At 45.0% G+C, this 19217-nt stretch overlaps 1 protein-coding gene across 3 annotated transcripts in view; it reads left to right on the forward strand.

The window, feature by feature from the left end:
- Positions 1-6694: 6694 nt before the first annotated feature.
- Positions 6695-19217, forward strand: part of SALL3 (spalt like transcription factor 3) — a 27624-nt gene continuing 15101 nt past the window's right edge. For all 3 annotated transcript variants that reach the window (XR_010722091.1, XM_066189497.1, XM_066189509.1), the window contains exon 1: positions 6695-8540. Coding sequence is in view for 2 of the 3 variants with exons in the window: in XM_066189497.1 (XP_066045594.1) it covers positions 8462-8540 (79 nt within the window). In the remaining variant the exon portion in view is untranslated. The remainder of the gene's footprint in view (positions 8541-19217) is intronic.

Consider the following 19217-nt stretch of genomic DNA (forward strand, 5'->3'; position numbering starts at 1 on the left):
AATGAGGAGCAGCAACAGAGGCCATAGCAGATCTCGGTATTTCTCCCATCCCTCCCTGCCCTGCGTTGTTGGTTGGGTTTTTCCTCAACGACCCCGCAGACTTTTTCAGTGAAGAGGAGGAGCAGAGAGAGGGGACGCTGAAGACTCAGTGAGAAGGAAGAAAGTTTTTTAAATCCGTAATTATCAGCCGCTCGTGGAGCAAACGGAGCCTCCTGTGCGGAGTGTAAGGGAGAACGATGACAGCAATTGTTGCCGCTGTCACCCTCATTGCTGGGGGGGGGCTCTGTCCCCGATCCGCGAGGAGGAGGGAGCTGGAAGCGGCAGGAGCCTGGTCGCGACTCCCGGAGTTGAAGCCGCCGGCTGTCACGGCTGCCACCTCCGCCACCCTCCCTGGGCCACAGTCGTGGATGGAAACTCCCGGTGGGAATCTTCCCCCGGAGAAAGCCCCAAGGGAGAGCGGCGGCCCCGCTGCCGGGGCCGAGGCTGCTGGAGGGGGCACGGGAAGACAGGGAGCAGTCTGCTCGCTCTGGAGAAGTTGGCGGCGGCGCAGCGGAGCGGCGGGGGTGTCACCGGGGCGGCAGGAGTGTCACCAAGCCGGCAGCCCCGGCGGAGCGTGTGGCCGGGGGGGGGGACCGCTCCGCCGCACCGTGTCTGCGCCGGGCGGGCGGGCGTAGCCGCGCCGCTCCGGGAGCGCCCGCGCTTCGGCGGCGACGGGTCGGGCACGGCCCGAGCGGGCGCAGCCCAGCCCGGCTCGGCTCCCCGGGCTCGGCCCGGTTCCCCCCAGCAGGGCAGGTCCGGCCCCGCTCGTCCCTCGGCGCGGCCACGAGATGTTCCCGGCACTGCCCCCCCCCCCCCCCCCCCGCCCCGTTCCCCACAAAGGGTGTTGGTAGTAAAGGAAGCGCCTTCTCCCCCAAGCTGTGCTCCCTTGGGGCGCTGGATGGAGCGAAGGCAACTTCAGCGGCCGTGGCCGCTTCCATCGCTGTTCTTCCGTCCCTCCCCCCGCTTCCCATTCTCGCCTGAAAAGAGCAAACTTGCGCTGAAATGGCACCTCGGCTTGTGCGCCAGCCTAACCAGCCCATTAAATATGATCAACGTACCGTTTGCATGGATTGAAACCTTTCCCAGTCCTGATTGCTCCAAAGGGGAATCACGTCCTACCTCCCACCTTCCCAATCTTCATTCTCCCAGTGTACACACGCTTGTAATTACTGGTGATTGTGCTAATGCAACCCTGAGCAAAAGCATGCTGGTACTATGGAGAGGGAAGGCGAAGAAAATACCGTTAATTTAGGGCAGTGTGCATGTAGATTATGTTTTTTGTTTTTTTTTTTTTTTTCTTTTCTACACCGTCTTATAGTTGCTCGTTAAGCATCAACCCAAACATCAGCGGCTCGTTTCCTAGGCTCCTGTTTTGTTTACCCGTGGGACTTTTTTTTCTTTTTTTCCCCCTTTACCGGATCACAAGGTGATTTGAAAAGAAATGATGGATCGCTTCGTGGACCAGCAAAAGGAGAGAAAGTGAGAAGACGACTTGTTAGTCCTGACTCTAGCCAAGGGGAATGCTGCCTGATCCCACTTCTGCCGTGATTGCTTCTTACATAACTCTCTGTATTCACCGCAGACCGCTTCGCTCAGGGGCGGAGGGGGGGCACCGCAGTATAATATCACGTCGGGCCTTCACTGCACTTGAATCCCCTCCTTCAACTGAGCGAGGCTTCGAAGCGTGATCATTAACTTCGGTGATCATCACTTGGTTTCTTTTGAAGGCGGCTGAACGGTCTTTTTCTTAAGCTAAGAGGGGTTTTTTATTATTATTATTTTTATTTTTATTTTTATTTTTATTTTTATTTTTATTAGTTCAGATTACATTCCCTGTTCTGCTCGCCCCCGCCCCCGCGGCGTGTGCACATACACACACTCTCTCACAGCCCTTTTCATCATCAGCAAATAAAGATTAGGTGGGCAGATTATAGAAAGCGTTTTCAGTCCTGTGCTGATCTTTATTCCAGAGCCTTTGTGATGATATTGATGATGATGATGGTCAAGTGGACAGTTTGATTTTTGTGTTTGGAGCTAGTTATAAAGAATCAATATTATATCAAGGGGTAACTTTCGTGATAAAGGACTTTAACCACTCTGGCTATTCATCATAAGTCTGTAGCAAGCAGATAGGTCAAAAGAAATTATATTGCACTAAAGAGTGTGTCTTCTTATCTCTCCTATACCAGGGGAATAAGGGACAAGCCGATCGATACAGTAGCTGCTGTATACTTCTTGCAATTATCAATAGCTGATTTCGTCTTTTGAGGCCTGAATCTATTAATACAAACTAATAATAATCTTCTGAGCATATCTGTAGCCAAGGCAATGAAAGTTTTTTTATACTTGCCGACACTATTTATATAGCTGGAAGTAGTGGACAATGTAACATCATTTATTTGTGTATGTGCCTGCAGTGTATTTATATATGTATATATATACACATATATATATACACATATATAATATATATAGTATATGCACATATACACACCCACATACACACACACACACACACATATATATATTCATCTCACTTGCATTTTTCAGAAGCATACAGATTTTTGCAAAGGGGCTAAGCCTACTAATTTTACATGCACGCTGCATTCCTACATGCACTTCCTGGAGTATGTACTGACAGACGTGTTGCAATACAAATATAGGGGTTTAATATATATACCACTTATGCATCTATATGTGCGAATGACACGTATGTATGAGCTTTATGTGTGTTGTCTTGATAATGTCCCCACAACGATGTGTGCTACAAATGTTCCACAAAGTATTTTAAATTCTTGGTTAAATTATCAGCTGTTAGGTTAAGGAACGGAAGTAGATGGTAATTGGAGTCTGCTACGTGTGAACGTAAGCTTTTGTGTATATGAATCAATGTTTATTTAGACCCAAGGGTGTATTAAAGACCCAAGTATTAAATAAAAGGAAAAGTAACTAAAATGTTTAAGGCAAAACGTTTAGGCAGAGATGTGCTGTAGACCGGTTCTATGAATCTCTGAAAAAAAAAAAAAAAAAAAAAAAAAAAAAGAAGAAACATCTTTATAATTGACATTTGACATGCTGTTTGGGTTAGGCTGTGGTAGACCAAGCACAGATTTCCCTCTGATGGAAACATTTATCATCATGATTGCTGCAGAATGGCAGGTGGTGTTATCAATTACCTCTTCTTACCAATAATAATATTAGTATGGTAATATCTTTGCTCACGTGAGAACGAATTACTGGTCAGTTGTTGCAGCTTTAAACAGAAAAAAAACCGTGCTGGATTTAACCCCAGGGTCCTCAAACAAAAGTTTTGGTGCGGAAAGGAGGTGGGAAGACGATACTTCAGCCTGCCAGGAAGAGTAGGAGATGACAGAAAATAAAGCCCAAATAATTGCATGCCCCTTCGAATAAAGTTGCTGAGCAAAACAATAACTTTAAAAGACGGTAGATGGATTGCACAAAACGTCAGATCCATCTTATCTGCACGTTGGTAACTTTGATGGGTTTAAGAACAACCTTGTGTAGTGTAAGTGTAGACAGAACTACTTATATGCTCTTTGTACAGTCAATCTTGTAGATAAGCTTTCTGATGGTTTTTATGAACTCCGAATAAGGATAAAAATTAAAGCACATGTATGACTAGGTGTTGCATTAATGTAAAAAATAATGGACTGGTTGGTAAAAGACATTATTAAGCAGGCAGAATAATAATGTGTCGCTTCTGACAATGAAAGCAACATCTCAAAAGAGGAAGATAATTAACATATTAGATTTAATTACGGTGGAAAAAAAATACGCTATTGTTTCCCATCACTAGTAAGGTGTTTTGGTGGACCCACCAGTCACGGCGAGGGGGAAGCGAGCGGGCGCGGTTTGAGCCGGAACATGCGTGACTGGAGCCCCGCAACCGCGCTCCCCGCTCGCCTGCGCGCCCGAACCTGTATGGGTGCACAGAGATTTACGCGGCTGAGCGATCCCATCCCCTCCCCCCCACCCCCCCCCTCCCCAACCCCCAAACAGCAGTGGCCGTGCTTTTTCGCAGCCCAACTTCAGCGAACGCATCATTACTTTTTTTCTTTTCTCGCCCTCGACTGAAAAAGATTAATTAAAAGGTCCGTGGAAAACTTTGCGGTGTAATGGGGAGCGAGGGAGGAGGAAGGGGCCGGAGGAGATGCGTATCACTTCATAACTTTCCACTCGCCTCCCGAGCCCGCTACACTGGCAGGGTTTTCTACGCAGGTCGTGTAGAAAGTTTCCCCCGGCAATGTGCAGCGTCGCCGGCGGAGCGTCCCGGCGGTGCCTGAGGGAGCCGGGGCTCCGCAGCTCTTCTCCGGCGGGGGGCAGCGGCCGCTCCGCTCCGCGCCGCCCAGCACCCGGTTCCGCAGCCCCCGCGCAGCGCGGCCGGCTCTTTCTCCCAAAGAAAAAGTGGGAAGGCGAGCGGCATAAGGGAAAAGAAAACCATAAAATGTATCACTTGTAACCCTAGAATATGTTAATGTCAAGAGATACAAATCTGGTAATTATGCCTTTCTTGCCTGTTGTGTTCTCCATTGTTCATTAAACATTAAACACGGGATTATTTAATTTTCCACTTAAAGATTCTCTCACGTTCCTCAAAATCATATTAATTTTCAATCATTTTAATTTTACAAAGGACAAAATTTTGGGTTTATAACCCTGCCAGTAAGCTGCCTTTTTTTCTTCTTTTTTTCTTTCTTTTTTTTTTTTTTTTTTTTTTTTTCCCGTCACATCGCACTTGTAAAACGTTCTTCTAGAAATCGTCTGCTGCTGAGGGAACTACCAGGCACCGAGCAACAGAAAACGCCAAAGTTTGAGGGGGGTGGGTGGTGACCGGGGGTGGGGAATGTTGCCTCAGCAACAGCAACAAATCTTTTCAAAAGATGACTGGGTGAAAATTGACACATTTCAGGTACTACAGCAATTGTGGGGGAAAATGCCTGGGCGAGGTGAAAGTGCGTTCTCGCTCATTCTTCATTCATTTGGCAAATATCTTAGCCAAAGAGAGTACTAGCTAAGCCTCCTCACCTAAAAAAAAAAAGTCGGAAAAAAAGGTCCCCTCTCTGTTTTGAAGGGGAAGCCCTAACTTCAGCTCCCTGCGCACGGCTGCGGTGCTGCGGGTTACCTGAACGCTCGCAGATGCTCGCTTTCACCTGCACTCTGCCTACAGTCTAAAGCAGCACATACACACGCACGATGTGCTGTTCGTGTGAGCCGGGTGCAATAAATTCCTACTTCTGTCGGAAAAAAAACCTCATGCTCAATTAATGGGCTCGTCCCCTCCCACTTCATATTAGAAAATTGCACGGTATTTCAACCATCACCATTGTCTCCAGGTATTTTAAACGAAACACTCTTAGTGAGACCAAACTTTAAACGAGGACGGATGCACGGGAAGAAGATGCACTAGAATTTATAGGCAGTAAACAAGTTTTTTTTAATTGTGAAGCGGGCAATCATTGCAAGGACCGTCTGCACACATCTCGCCAAAACGATGGACAGAAAAAGTACATTCGTCTAAGACCAAAAAGCACTGATCTGGCGTTTCAGTGTTCTTTCCCTTAGGGGTCGTGCCCGTTTCTAACGAATACGTGCCCCACAGAAGTCGCGGATGTTGTGCATGTCAGCAAACTACCCGGAGTGGCCTAAACTGTCGCCTCTAACTTTATTTGGTTTGCCTACCAACATAAAAGCGGGGAATAAACCGAAAGCCCAGAGACAGGGTATCAGAGCTCACGAGATAAAGGGAGCTATCAGCAGGGAAAGTTTACACAGAGAAGGCTCCCAAAGAAGCCGGGGTTAGTGTGTTTTAAGGACTAGGGCTGGATTACACGGGCTGGGGTGGGGGTATTAGGAGGAAATCCCTTTCACTGATCCCCGGCCTCATGCGCGGAGCTGCCCGCCTCCCTCCCGCGGCCAGCAAGGTGGGCTGCGCCTCCGCGCCACTGCGAGGGCCGGCGCCGGGGCCGTTCCGCCGACCGCAGCATGGGGCAGGGGTCGGCGCGGCCGGGCTGCGACTAACATATATTTAAAAAAAAAAAACAAAAAAACAAAAAAAACCCAACAAACCCCCCCCCCCCCAAAAAAAAAAAAAAAAACCACAAAAACAAAAACAACAACCACGGTGGAGGGGATCGCAGGAGCCGCTGTAGGAGACCCCCCGGCCCGAAAGCACACATGCCCAGCGCGGAGCTCCGCGACAGGACAGTGCGCGCACTGCGGGCCACTGCGCGGTGCGGTGCGGCGCCGCGGCGATCGGCGACGGTGGGGTACATCCTAGCGGCGGCTGGCTGCCATGGGAGCCGCTCCGCGCCCGCCCCGGCCGAGGGGGAGGCGGGCAGGGACGGCCATGGGAAGCGGCAACTTGTGGCGGCGGCCGGGGAGACGGAGCTGCTGCGCGGCGGAGGGGCCGCCCGCCTCCCCGGGGGACGGACGGGGCGGGAGGGACGCGAGTCGGCGGGACGAGGCGGGGGAGGCTCGGCCCGACTCCCCGGCAACTTGTAATGCGATAAGAGGGGAAAGCGGGGGGTGGGGGGGGGGAGGGAAGTCTCTCTCCACCTCCCCCCCCCTCACTTTTACAAAAAACGGGGGGGGCCTGGGAGAAAAGTCGCTGTTGGGAAAGTGCGTGCGGAGAGGGAGGCTCGGCGGCGGCGGGAAGGGGATCGGGCTGCGGGGCTGGGGGCAGCCCCGGCGGCAGCCCCGGCAGCGCCGCACGGGAGGCGGAGGAGGAGGAGGAGAGTAGGAGGAGCTGCCGTGTGACCCGCTCCGCTCCCAAACTTGAAAGTTTATCTGCCCGAAATCAAGAGCGGCCGCGGTGCGCGCAGCGCTCCTCGACGCGGAGCGGAGGCAGCGACCGGCGGAGCCGCCGCGCAGGGAGCAGCTGGCGGCGCCGCTGAGAACGAGGCAAGGCAGGGGAGGGGGGATCACTCGGCGACAACAACAACAGCCACCCCCACCCCCAGAAACTGGGAGAGATCCATACTATTTGCTGGAGACCAAGGACTTGCTCATCGGCGCACACGCGAGCCCGTTGTCATTAGCTAACAGGACATACGGCTGAGCCGGAGGTGTGGGTGGGCGAAAGGGTGAGGAGTGTCACAAAAAGTCATTACAACCTGAGAGAGAGAGGGAGAAGGAAAAAAAAAAACTTCCTACCAATGGACAACAGGAAGTGACCACCACCACCAACGGGGAGTCTCTGCTTGGAGAAAGAAGCTGCAAGACAAAGAAAAAGGAAGGAGAGGTGAAAGACAAAACTGCCCAAGGTCTTCTGCGTGTGCGTGCGGGTGCTTTCGGGAGCGGGGAGAACAAAAGTCAGCCGGGAAGGAGAGACAGAAAGAGCGACGAGAAAGGAGACAGGATGGAGGAAGAGCTAAAAAGAAGCATGTGAAGATCAAGAAAAAAAGAGAAGTACAACGCCGAAAAAGAAAGCATACCGAAAAGGAAAGGAAAAAGAAAAGGCATACACAAAAGTTTCTTTTCCTCCTGGGAAGAAATTACTCACACATACACAGAAATCAGATGCGTTGCAGCTCAACTTCTGGGGAAAGCGAGACCGAGAGAGCAGAGGACGCAGAGTGATGTGAAGAAAGAAAAGAAAAAAAGAAGAAGAAGGGAGAAAAAAAAAAAAGGCAGAGCAAAAGAAAGTGAGATACGGGGGAAAGAAAGCACGACAGACAGAAAAGCGAAGATCGTGACCTTTCCCAACAAATGAACCTTGCACACATGTTGTGTAAAGTGTGTGCAAAACAGATTCCCTCCTGCGTGGTGCGTGTGTGCTTCGCTGCTGCTGCCGCCGCTACCGAGGCGGTCGGTGCCTCTCGCAGGCGGCGCTGCCGGTGCCGGGGAGACGCATCATTTGGCGGAGCGAAGCGGCTAATTGCGGAGCCCCGTCCTTCATTTACATATGCAGCCTGAGTCCGCTGGAGCCGCGCCAATCCGCGCTCGCCCCCAGCACCATTAATCGCCATGCATTATTCACAATCATAATTACTGAGCCCCATGCGCGCTGCGCGCAGCCGCCCAGCCCGCCACCCCGCGCACACCCCGCCGCCCCGCGCACACCCTGCCCCGCTCATCCCCCGCTCGCTCACCCGCTCACCCGCGCACTCACTCACTCACTCACTCCCAGTTTGGCTGGCTGGTTAGCCTTCCCCCCCCCTCCCCTTTTTTTTATTTTCTTTTTTTTTTCTTTTTTCTTTTTTTTTTTTTTTCCCCCCGGGGTGTTGGTTGCCTATTCTGTTGTTTGTTTGGTTTGTTTTGCAACTCGACTTTTATTTGTGAACAGTTATTTCCAGCCCCCAACCCCCCCTTCCTTCGTTCCCAATTCCTTCCCCCCTCCTTGCCACCTCCACGTCGCTGATGCCTCTGCAAAAAGCAGAGTCAAGACGGCTCAGTTAGCAGCATGTCTCGTCGAAAGCAAGCGAAACCCCAGCATCTCAAATCGGACGAAGAGCTGCAAGCAGAGGTAGTTTCAGAGCACGGTAAGCGTTCCCGGCGCCTCTTTCTCCTTCTCTCTCTCTGTTTTTGTGAGTGTGTTTCGGATGGAGATAGGTGAATTTATGGTGATGGTGAACATGGGAGCGCAATTACTCTGCAGCGGGAGAATGGGAATTAGAGCAGCCGGGGGAAGAGACAGCGGAACTGAGAAGTTCGCAGTTTAGCCAAGTTTCTGCAGCCCACCCCCTGCCTAACCAGCCCTCCCAGCAGCAACCTCCCGGCCTCCCCAGCGCTTTGACCGCGGCTGAGCTCGGCGGCGGGGCTCGGCCCTCCCTCCCCACTCACCCGGGCTGGAGCAGCTGCAGGAACGGGCGACCCGGAGCAGCGCCTGCCTCCTCTTCCTCTCCGCTGCCCTCCTTCTCTCTGTGTTATTTGGTACCCCCTTTTTCGCCCTCCTGCTCCCTCCCGGCGGAGGCTCGGAGCAGAGAGAAGCCATGTTCCCCTCGCCTCACCGGCAGCAGGAAAGTTGGGGCGGCCGGGGCCGGGGTGCCCTACCCGGGGCCGAGGGAGGTCCCGCGGGCTGCCGGGCCCCGGGGCAGCCCCACGGCGGCCGCTGCCTGGGGATGCCCCCCTGGCCCCGGGTCACCCGCGCAGGCTGCGGGGGCTGCCCCGGCCGCTCCCCCCGTTCGCCCCGGGGGACCGGGAGGGACCATGTAGGAGCGGGCAGGGCCGCTCGGGTGCGCGGGGCCAGCAGAGTTGGTTTCATTATTTTCGAGAGGATTGAACTGAAGCTTTTAGCCTTTCCCCCTGCGCTGCCTTACCCCCTTCGCCTCCCGGCTCTGATGCGACTGTAGTTATCAGTGGTAGGTGACACGGAGTGCCACCACCGCCAGCCCCAGTCGCGCTGGCTGTAGGCAATGGGGAAGGGTTATTTTCTCGCCCATCCGCCATTCCTCGCTTCCTCCCCACACGCAGGCACACTCACACTTGCTTTTATGCATCTGGGCTACCAGGCTGCCAGTGAACAAGTGTCCAAAGCTGGAAAGATCTGGACTGTAATCCTGCTTTATTTCCACTTTGCTGTAATTTTCATTTAGGGAATAGGGCTGCAGGGTTTTCTTCTTCCTTCTTCCTTTCTTCCTTTTTTTTTTTTTTTTTAATTTTTTAATTAGTTTTAATTTCCTTACTAGTCCCTGGCGCTGCAGCATGCAAAGGCACACCACAGCCTATGCTCTCTTCTCCTGGACTAAGTTGAGAGCTTCCACTTAAAACTTTTTCTTTCCCTCTTTGCATAGAGCCCACTGCTTTCTTAGTTTCTTGCATAACCAAGCAGGATCCCCAATGTTTTCAGTTTTAGGTGTAGGCCCCTTGTTCCACTATATTATCTCCCCTCTCTCTCCCCCTTCGAAAAGGAAAACAAAAAGGTCCTTTTCCTGCTTTAAAACTATAATTACTCTTAAGTTGCATCTGTGAGGAGAGAAAGGCAGCAAAGTTGAAGCCTAAGAAGGATTTTGACTATTGTATCTGAACTTTACAGCCCTGAAGCTTAAGGCAGCATGAATCCACTTCATCAGGTTAAAACATCTGTCAGACTGTTAAATTGTTAAGCCTAATGCTCCTTCCCAGGGTGTTCGGGGAGGCAGGGAGCAAGTCCCACACTGTCCAGAGCTGCTAAGGGGGCTCCTGCCACTGCTCCAGGAAAACCCACTTGGATGTTGACAATAACAGACACACACAGAAATGCTTCCTTCTGTCACAGTGGAGGAGCAAAGCAGTGTATTTTCAAATTTTATTATTCCTTAGGAAACTGTGGTCATGTAAAGTAAGTTAATATAGACAAGCAGATAAGAATTACTATTCTATTATGAAAGCAAGATTTTTTGAGCCCATCTCTGTTGGGTTGGGCTCTAGGTCTGAGAATTTATCATTAGCGTTATAAACTTTTACATGTTCTGAATCCATTTCAATACAGGAAAATAAAACCCCACAACTTCATTATGACACTCCTGGTGAGTTAATAAATTGAAAAAAAATTGTTAAACTAGGTTTTTGTTTCGTTTTGTGAATCTTATCTATGTAGCCATGTCACCCGAGATTAGAACAAGAGATATGCTAAAAAGAAACGCTTGCATATGGTGGGTAGATTAGGGACAAAGAATCTTTTTGTCATGGAAATGTTTTTTTTTTTCCCCCTTTTTGGGGGGGTTTTGTTTTGTTTACTTCATCACATAGAATTTCTCACACTTGGTTTGTTTTGTATTGCCCTCAATGACTACATGATCAAATGAATGGATTTATTTCTGCCGAATGAGAAAGACAGTCTTTCCATCAAAAGGACTACATTGCATCCCAGTGAGGAATTTTAAAGCGTTATTATTGTGGTCCTTGAATAGCACAAAATCGGCTTTCACAGAAGCCCTAAAATGCAACAATGTAAAAATACTTCTCAGCCTTAGAAGGCTGTTATCAAAATGTGCTATGTTTCCTCTTATTAAAACATATTTTAATTAATAGATTGAAACCCTTCATAGTTAACAATTAACTAGCTGAAGTTGGGTTTGCACTTTCATTTGAGAAATGTGAACAAGGTAGAGACAGGCTACAGGAGCAGAGGGCTATCTAGTGCACATTAGTGTAATGTAAATCATTTCCACATTATATTAGGAAGCCTAACGATTGCCATACTTGAAAGCTGTTTTATAGGCCAGATATAACGAGAGCTCCAAATCTCATGAATTAAAACACTTCTTGTCAAGTCAGTGTTCTTCGTTTCTGTTCACAGCTGTGATCAAGATATTGCTACAGTTCCTGGGTATATTTTGCAACAGGCCAAAAATAGTTCACACAACGCAAGAATATTTGTCATTTTAAGCAAGCAAACTGTTTAAGCAGTATTATTTCATATATGGAGCCTTTTCACTCATTTTACTCCTTCTCTCCAAAGCAGTTAAAGCAAGACTAATAAGCAAATGAAGCTTATTATTTATTTAATGAAATTATGTTTAATATCACCTCAAAATAGATTTTATAAAATGAAGCATTTAAAAATTAATGGTCCATAAATAAAATCCTCTTAGTGAAGGGACATTCATAGCAACAGAGAGAAACCTGGAAGTTTGGGGTGAAGGATGGAAGACAAACATTAGGCCGGGTTTTAAGTTGACTGGTCACAGCAGAACTTTCATGCTAACGTTATCACAAAAGTTTTAGAAACTAGACAAATAATTTTATAGCCGACTTGGGCTACAGCATAACACAACTGCATTCAAACAGGACATTGTCATGGTGGTGAGAAATTGTTTGAAATCTGAAGATAATTAATATTTCATCAACTACAGATATACACTCAAAATCGTTTGAAATTATTAGTCAAAAATGAAATGCTAAAAATACATTTTTAAATAATTTTGAAAAGAAATATTAACAAACACCTGATGATATATTTCTTGAATAATTGCAGTGTAGAAGAGTGAACAAAAATATGTATTAAAAAACTCACAATTTGAGGTTGCTAAATGAGAAATCTGCTGGAAATAATTTAAAAACAGCAGCAGCAGGACTCAGATGACTGCCTGTAGAATACAATAATCTCAGTTTCTCAGTAAATGTGATGCATTGTAATAGCTGGAATTACATTTCTAATACACTTGCCTAATTCAACAGATAACAAATGAATCAGAATTGTAGATACAATAAACATGCTTCAACTCCAATTTTAAAATTAAACCATGGACATAACACTTGTATTTTTAAGACAGGGATAACAGATAGAGTTTTGTTTGTTTGTGGGGGGTTTGTTTGTTTTATTTTGGTTGGGGTTTGTTTTGGATGGGGGGTTTTGTTTCTTTGGTTGGTTGGTTTTTTTGGTGCTGAAAAGTGATTCTTAGAGTGTGCAAGTGAGGTTCTGGTAAGAGTGATGACAAATGGTGCTTTGGACTTCTTCATGTGAAGTGTGTGGCAAAGACAGCCTGAGGTAGAAGGGGTACCTTGAAGTGAACTGTATAAAGAGAGTTTTCTAGTATGCCTTTTGCAGTCATTTTTTAAAATATTGGACCTCTTTTTTCTCCTACTCTTTAATAGATACAACACAGTCTAAACTAATTGATCTGTTTCATCTTGGTAAAGTGTGATTTGGCTCTGCAGTTTTGGGCAGTTTGGTGGCTGCACTTAGTATTCTTCTGGAGTATGTACACAGACACACAGGCTCAGCTACAGCAAAGGCACAGTTCAGTATGTGGCAGCCAGCCTCAAGCGAGTGTGGTCCCTCCATCTGCATACAAGGAGGGTTAAAACACATTTTGGGGGGACATTCCTCCGTATGAAATTCAGGTTATTCTCTATTGCTTAGACACTGTTGCATTTCAAACTTGACAAGTCACAAACAGCTGTCAGTAAACATAAAACTTAGGTGATTTTTGCAAATGTTTGTTCTGAGGCAAGAATAAGAGAAGGCTTTTTGTTTTGAAAAATAAAGGCCAAATTAATATCTCTCTAAATTGTCCCTTTGATTAGAAATAGTAATTGAAACTTTGTATAAATACTTTTGCCGTTATAGTAGAGACTTTATGTTCAAACTATGTAACATCCATGTTTGTATAATTTTAAAAATACTCTGCACTGAATTGTGTTAGCCATAGAAAAATATTTGGAATAATAAGGAAACTACAGCAATCTGCCAATTTGCTGATGTATGTATAACAATGGAAGTAGACAAAACTGGGTCAGATTTTATCTGGTGATGCTGGTCTTGAAGTCTTACCATCTCCTGAGGCAGACATTAAGGTACTTCTTCCAGAGTGAGAGGGAAGAAATTTTCAAAGGTGTTTGCTTAAATTCTGTGTAATTAAGCTATTAATATGCATACATTTAGCTGTTGAAAATTACTTTTCCTTGCCTAAGATAGAGGAAAAGCTACAATTTAAAAAAATGTGGCATTAAAAAAAGAGTAAAAATAACCTAATTAATAAAGAGTATTAGTGCCATCAGAAAAATAGTCTTGAGTCCTGGGAAGATTTTCCTGATATATCTCCTTCGTTTGATTTGTTGTCTGCCAAACATAGACCAGCGTATCTGTTGACTATCCAGCAGCCAGGGCATGAGTCAATCACTTTTGCTGATAATAAACCAGGTCAGGCATGACATTAAAATAGTTAAGTACTGACACAGTTTCTGCAATAAAGCATATAAAAATAATTCATTTTATTATATTGTATTTGTAAAATGAGAGTAATTGTCTACATTTTTTTTTCTAGGGGAAGCACTAATAAATCTAGTTCTAGCAGTACATTCATATTGAATTTTATATATCGATGTCAATCCTGCTTCCTTTACACTCTTAAAATTTCCCACTAAATTTAGTGAAGGTTCTCCATTAATTCAAAAAAAGGGAATTTAGGCCAAAATGTACTTTTATGAGCTAGTTCAGTTATGGTGCTGTTAGACCAAGAGAACATTTCTTCTTATCAAGGAAACACCCTTCAAAACCATGAAAGCCAGAAAGGTACATGTTTGTAAGGGTTATAGAAAACCATTTAAAAAATCTTTTGAGATGAAAAGTGAAAAGATAGAGGATTAAAGAGAGGGGGTCTGCTATTCCCTTGTTATATTTAGGGTGCAAAAAGTGAGCATGCTTGATCTATATTTATTATTCTAGTGTAAGCTAAATCTTTACAAAAAGCCCTTCTGAAATTCTTATTGCTGCTTCCTAACACTGGCTTGTGTGCTGTGTTCCTCCCCCCGCACCCCCAGCTTCACCACTCCCCCCGTCAAAAATCTGAAAGCTATTGCTTTCACTGGTTGCAAAAGAAGCACGGGAAACCTTTCCAGGCTTTGGAGGCAGGGAGGGAGGCAGAACGAAGCGCTTGGGCGGGCTGCTGAGCCGCAGCAGCCGCCGGGCCGGGCCGGGCCGGGCCGGGCGTGGGTCGCAGGTGGGCGCTGTGCGGCTGGGTCGCGCCGCGGGAGCTCCGCCGGGGAACGCCGGGCAGAAGGTGGGAGCGCGGCGTGCCAGAAAGCTTCCCCAGGTCTCCTCTCCCTGAGGGTGGGTAGTTAGAAGTGCTTTGACAAGGCTTGCTGATTTAACCTTTGCCTGCTTTGCCCTGCCAGGGGTGGCCACTAGATGTCAAGCTCATAATACAATTAGTACATCTGTGCAGTTGACCTTGGCAGCACGGCTTACCACTGTTCCGTTAAGTGTTAACACTGAATTTGAGTGTTAACTAGAGATCCCTCGGAGTTTGCTACATGCTGTACAGCTTATCAAATGCCCATCTAGTTCAGCACGACTGTTTACAGTCCTTAAAGTAGGAAAAAGGTTTCCTCTTGTGAAGCCCAGCATCTTGAGCTGCTTAATTAACCCTGCAGGTGCTGCCGGTTTTTTCATTCCAGATAATCAAAATCGACTCGTCATTCAGCATTTCAGAGGACCTCTTCTCCTGGTGCCATTTGATAGCTTTCATTTATGAATTTGTTGATGCTCTAAAGCTGTAAATGATAAAAGCTAAAGGATTTGTCTAGATAGTTATGACTTTGCTAATACTGCAGTGAAAGACAAAAAAATTGGTGAAAGACCAAAACGACTGAGCTGCACAACTGGCATTGTACTGCTCCAGGTTTGCTCTTTCAAGCATTCCTAATTGTGAGTAATTTTACTCAAAGGAGCACAGAACTCATAAGTTCAGTTTTGAGATACTTTGGAGATGCAAGATTTGGTTCTCACATCGGCCCGTTGTCTTGCAAACCACCAAAACCAAATTTGTCCTCCTTTCTGTGCTTGTTCAGAAAGTGATTGGCTTCAGTAATTCTTGCAGGGTGTTAAGAGTTGTGCAGTTTAAGATGTAGTTAATGATGTGCTTTTCAAGGCAAATGATGCAGAATCTCTGTGTTTCTCCCTCTTCCAGCTTATTTGTTTTGGTTTAGTTTTTCAATTTTTTTTCATATCAGCTGTGTTAGAAGCATTTAACTTTTCAGGTTTTGGGGTTTTTTTTTGTGGTTTTTTTGTTGTTGTTGTTGTTTTGGTGGTTTTTTAGGATTCTAAATAAAACTCAAAACTAAATAAAGTCCAAATAAACTTAATTCCTGCAGACACCTGCGTTATTTGTGCATGAGCTCTGCCCAACCGGAAATGATTGTACCTGTACCATAACGGCCAACCGAGTAGCTGTTTATACGACTTTGAAAAAATATAGCACAGGCCTTATTTAATATGATATCTTGCACAGATATTACAAACAATTTGTGAAGCTTGCATCTGTTCCACATCTGCGTCCCCAGAGAAAGGCACCAGTGTTTGATATAGTGAAGTGCTTCGCTGCACAGATTAGAAACTGCAAATGTTTTAACCAGAGTACAGTTAGTGCCTGTGCCACAGGTGGCTGTTACTTAACAAATTCTGAGGTTCAGGCTACTGAATAGATCAAACCGAGTGTGCCAGGTCAGCGCCGGGTTTTGCATAGCAAGAGTGCCCTCCACTGTTCAAATCCATACTAACAGCTTTTGTGGGCTGAGAAAAAGGACAGAAAATTTTTCTTTTGAGTCTGGAATTTTTTCTACATTGTTAAACACAGTAGGGGTCTCTATTTGTCTCCTCCTGTTTCACAGCTTGGGCTCAGTATGTGATAATTCATCTTTCTTTATGGGATTCAAAGCTATCATAAAGAGTTAAAAAGAATTAATTTGCAAGAAAATAAACGTGTTCTAACAATTTAAGAAAACTTTCTTTAACAGCTCCGTCAATTGTAAGAGATGATAGAGCTAAGGAAAAAGTAGTACTGTTCTTATCCAGGATCAATATGTTTCTGCAAGGCTACTGTTTCCAAATTAATATAATTTAAAAACAAATTTATGGTGGTTTTTTTTGGTATATGTTGTTACTTCATTTAATCTGTGCTTAGGGAAAATAAGTATTCTGATGATAAGAGTAGCAAGTAATTGTCCTGTATCAGTGCATTAGGCTCAGAATTTTTCTTATAAAAATGCTTGTTTAAATATACAAAATGCTGTGGGCTGCACTTTGAAATGATTATTGGATTTGCATGTGAGAGCATTTTATACATCTGTCTTCTTAGTTAGCAGACATTTTAGCTTTAGCTGGTGCTAACATATGCATTTTTTCTGAAACTTCTTCACAGTTTCTACACTGCTTCTCAGTGGATTTTTATCTTCCTGAAAGAAATTACTACGTTTAGAAAATATTAATTAACTCTCAATTATAGAGCTCTGAATGTAGAAAAAATAGTAATTAATACAACACTCTTTCATGCTTTCATTTGTATTGTTGTGTACAGTATAAAAAGAAGCTTCAGAAAATATTTTATTCCCACATTTGCTGAATTCCTTTACAGGACAATTTTGTTTGAATGCTTCAGGAAGGTATCAGCAATTTAAAATATGTGCAAGCCTAAGGAAACGTTGATTCTCTTATTTGATTTTACCCAAGTGTCCTGTGAATCACACATAATTTGAGGATTCCATGACACAGAGTAACAGAAAAACCAAATACTGAATAATCAGAGATCATTTTATTGTAACAGTCCCTATTTAATATAATTGAAAAGGCTCTTTTCAGGTAATTTACTTGTGTGGAACTAGAACTGATTTAAAATGGGACAAAATGAAAAGATTCTGGAGCAAAAATTAAAAACAGTGTTTAGTTGGGCTTTTTCCAGACTGCAAGCAGTTAGTCCTAAGAAAGGGGGCATTTAATACACAGCTTGTATTTTAAGAATTAACCTGACTAGCATATGATGCGTCATTTCAGTCTGTTTCACAAAAGTAGACAACAACATTTTTGAAACACCCACTCATTATATTTTCCTTTCACATCATGCAAGAAGCTCTCCTCTCACAGAGGAGAAAGATCTATGCCAGCAATAAAAATTCAGAACTAGTGAAGCCAGGTTTACAAATCCTCTGTGTATGTAATGAGAAGCTACAATTCTTTCTCTACTGCACATTTCCAATGGTGACGTAAAGCACCCACGGCACCCTTTGAGCCGTGTCCCTTCCCCTTGGGCACTGAGGAAGCAGGCCAACCCCGTCACCTTTGCTCCTGCCTGAAGAGTGTTTGGTGGGTACACTTAAAGGGCACAGAGCAAAGCCTTCTGGCATCAACCCCTTGTACCCCCTCGCTGAGTCACCACAGCACCTGAATGGCTTCAGGTATGACCACCTCAAAGTGCCTGTCTCAAAATGTCTCCGTTTGAATTTATATGGGCTAATTTTAGGGCCAGACCTCGGTGGTGCAAAGTGCCAGCCCTGCTGGAGCCACTGTGGCTCCATGGGCTGGTAACCTGCTCAGGAGCTCACCTTGGGTACCATCTGAGAGATGCTGCCTGAGATTTTTCAACTGTTTTCATAGCGGAAGCTTGTTGTGCTGTAATTCATCTTGCATCTCGTAGCAGCTTCAGATTAGTCTGTTAGCTGTTAGACTGCTAATGGGAAAGAGAAAATAACTGAGAGGTTATTAGTGGCTGAGATCCTGACTGCTTGACAGAACTCCCATTCAACACCTTTTGTGTAACTAAGAACTGCAAAATTCAACCCATGTCTGTAAGATTAGGCAAGTGCTCATTTAAATCCGCCAAAGTCCTTGAAAATTTTTACTGGATTACATCCTCACAGTAATAACAAAAAATATTGTTTCTCTTCAGGAAAATTTAAAGAAAAAATATTGAGTTCTTCATTACCTACCGACTTCAATCACTTTGTAATACATCAGAAAATGAAAACAAGTTATAAAGCATAAATAAATATGGAAAAACTCTGTTTTTCTGCAATAGACGTATTCTGTGATTAAAAAACAAAATTAACTTTTAGCTTAATATTTTAGCATTTAACATTTTTAATATTCTGAATTAATGATTAAATTTTGGTATCGATTTCTGTCATTCATAAAGTGACTGAGTTTTAAAAAAGCATCAAAAACAGCCTTTCATGTACAACACTTTTAAGCTTTACTCCCTGTTGAATTCAGTGAGGACTTACACTTCAGAAGCAACAACAAATGCAGTGCCTTAGTGCTTTCATATCAGTAAGTACTACTGAAAGGCATGTTAGAAATTGCATTTGTGAAATACAGAAGCAATGTCAATTTGTCCACTACAGATATATATTGCAAAATATTTACCAGTTGTTATTTTTAGTCTCTTTTTTTTTTTTTTTTTTTTTTTTTTTTTACCCTTGGAAGTGCTTGTTTACGTGGCTAATTTGTACTCTTTCAATCCTATTAAATTCAGCACTGTTTCAGATGTGAGTAAAGGCTACTCATTTGAGTCGGACTTGTTGGATTGAGACCACAGGCTGTCATTCTGTGAAGCATCTTAGTAGCCTCAGCATGCTGTGCAGGAAAGTACCTTCACCCGTGGCAAAGCAGCATTTACTTTCATGCCATTTGTGTCACCTCCTTGCCTGCCTCTCCAAGGAAGTGAAGCTTTGAGAGAGATTTTTTTTTGTAAGCCAGAATAATTTGTCCTAAATGGACAGTACTGTGGTGAGATTAGTAGTTGTGTAGTTTGAGGAGTAACTAGGGGGAAGAAAACCCCTAGCAACTCTTTGGCATTATTTGAAATATTTTTCTGAGGGAGTCCTTGACTATTTCAAGGCAGATAGATGATGAGGTGAATGAACTTGGATCAGTCATTTGAAAAATATTCTCACTATTTTTAAGGTATGGGAGTTGACGGAAGGAGAAATGCAAAACAGAGCTGTAGGACCCACTTAGTACA

The sequence above is a fragment of the Chamaea fasciata genome, unplaced genomic scaffold (genome assembly GCF_029207755.1).
Source record: "Chamaea fasciata isolate MVZ Bird 193981 ecotype frontalis unplaced genomic scaffold, bChaFas1.0.hap1 SCAF_1, whole genome shotgun sequence".
Lineage (NCBI taxonomy): Eukaryota > Metazoa > Chordata > Aves > Passeriformes > Sylviidae > Chamaea > Chamaea fasciata.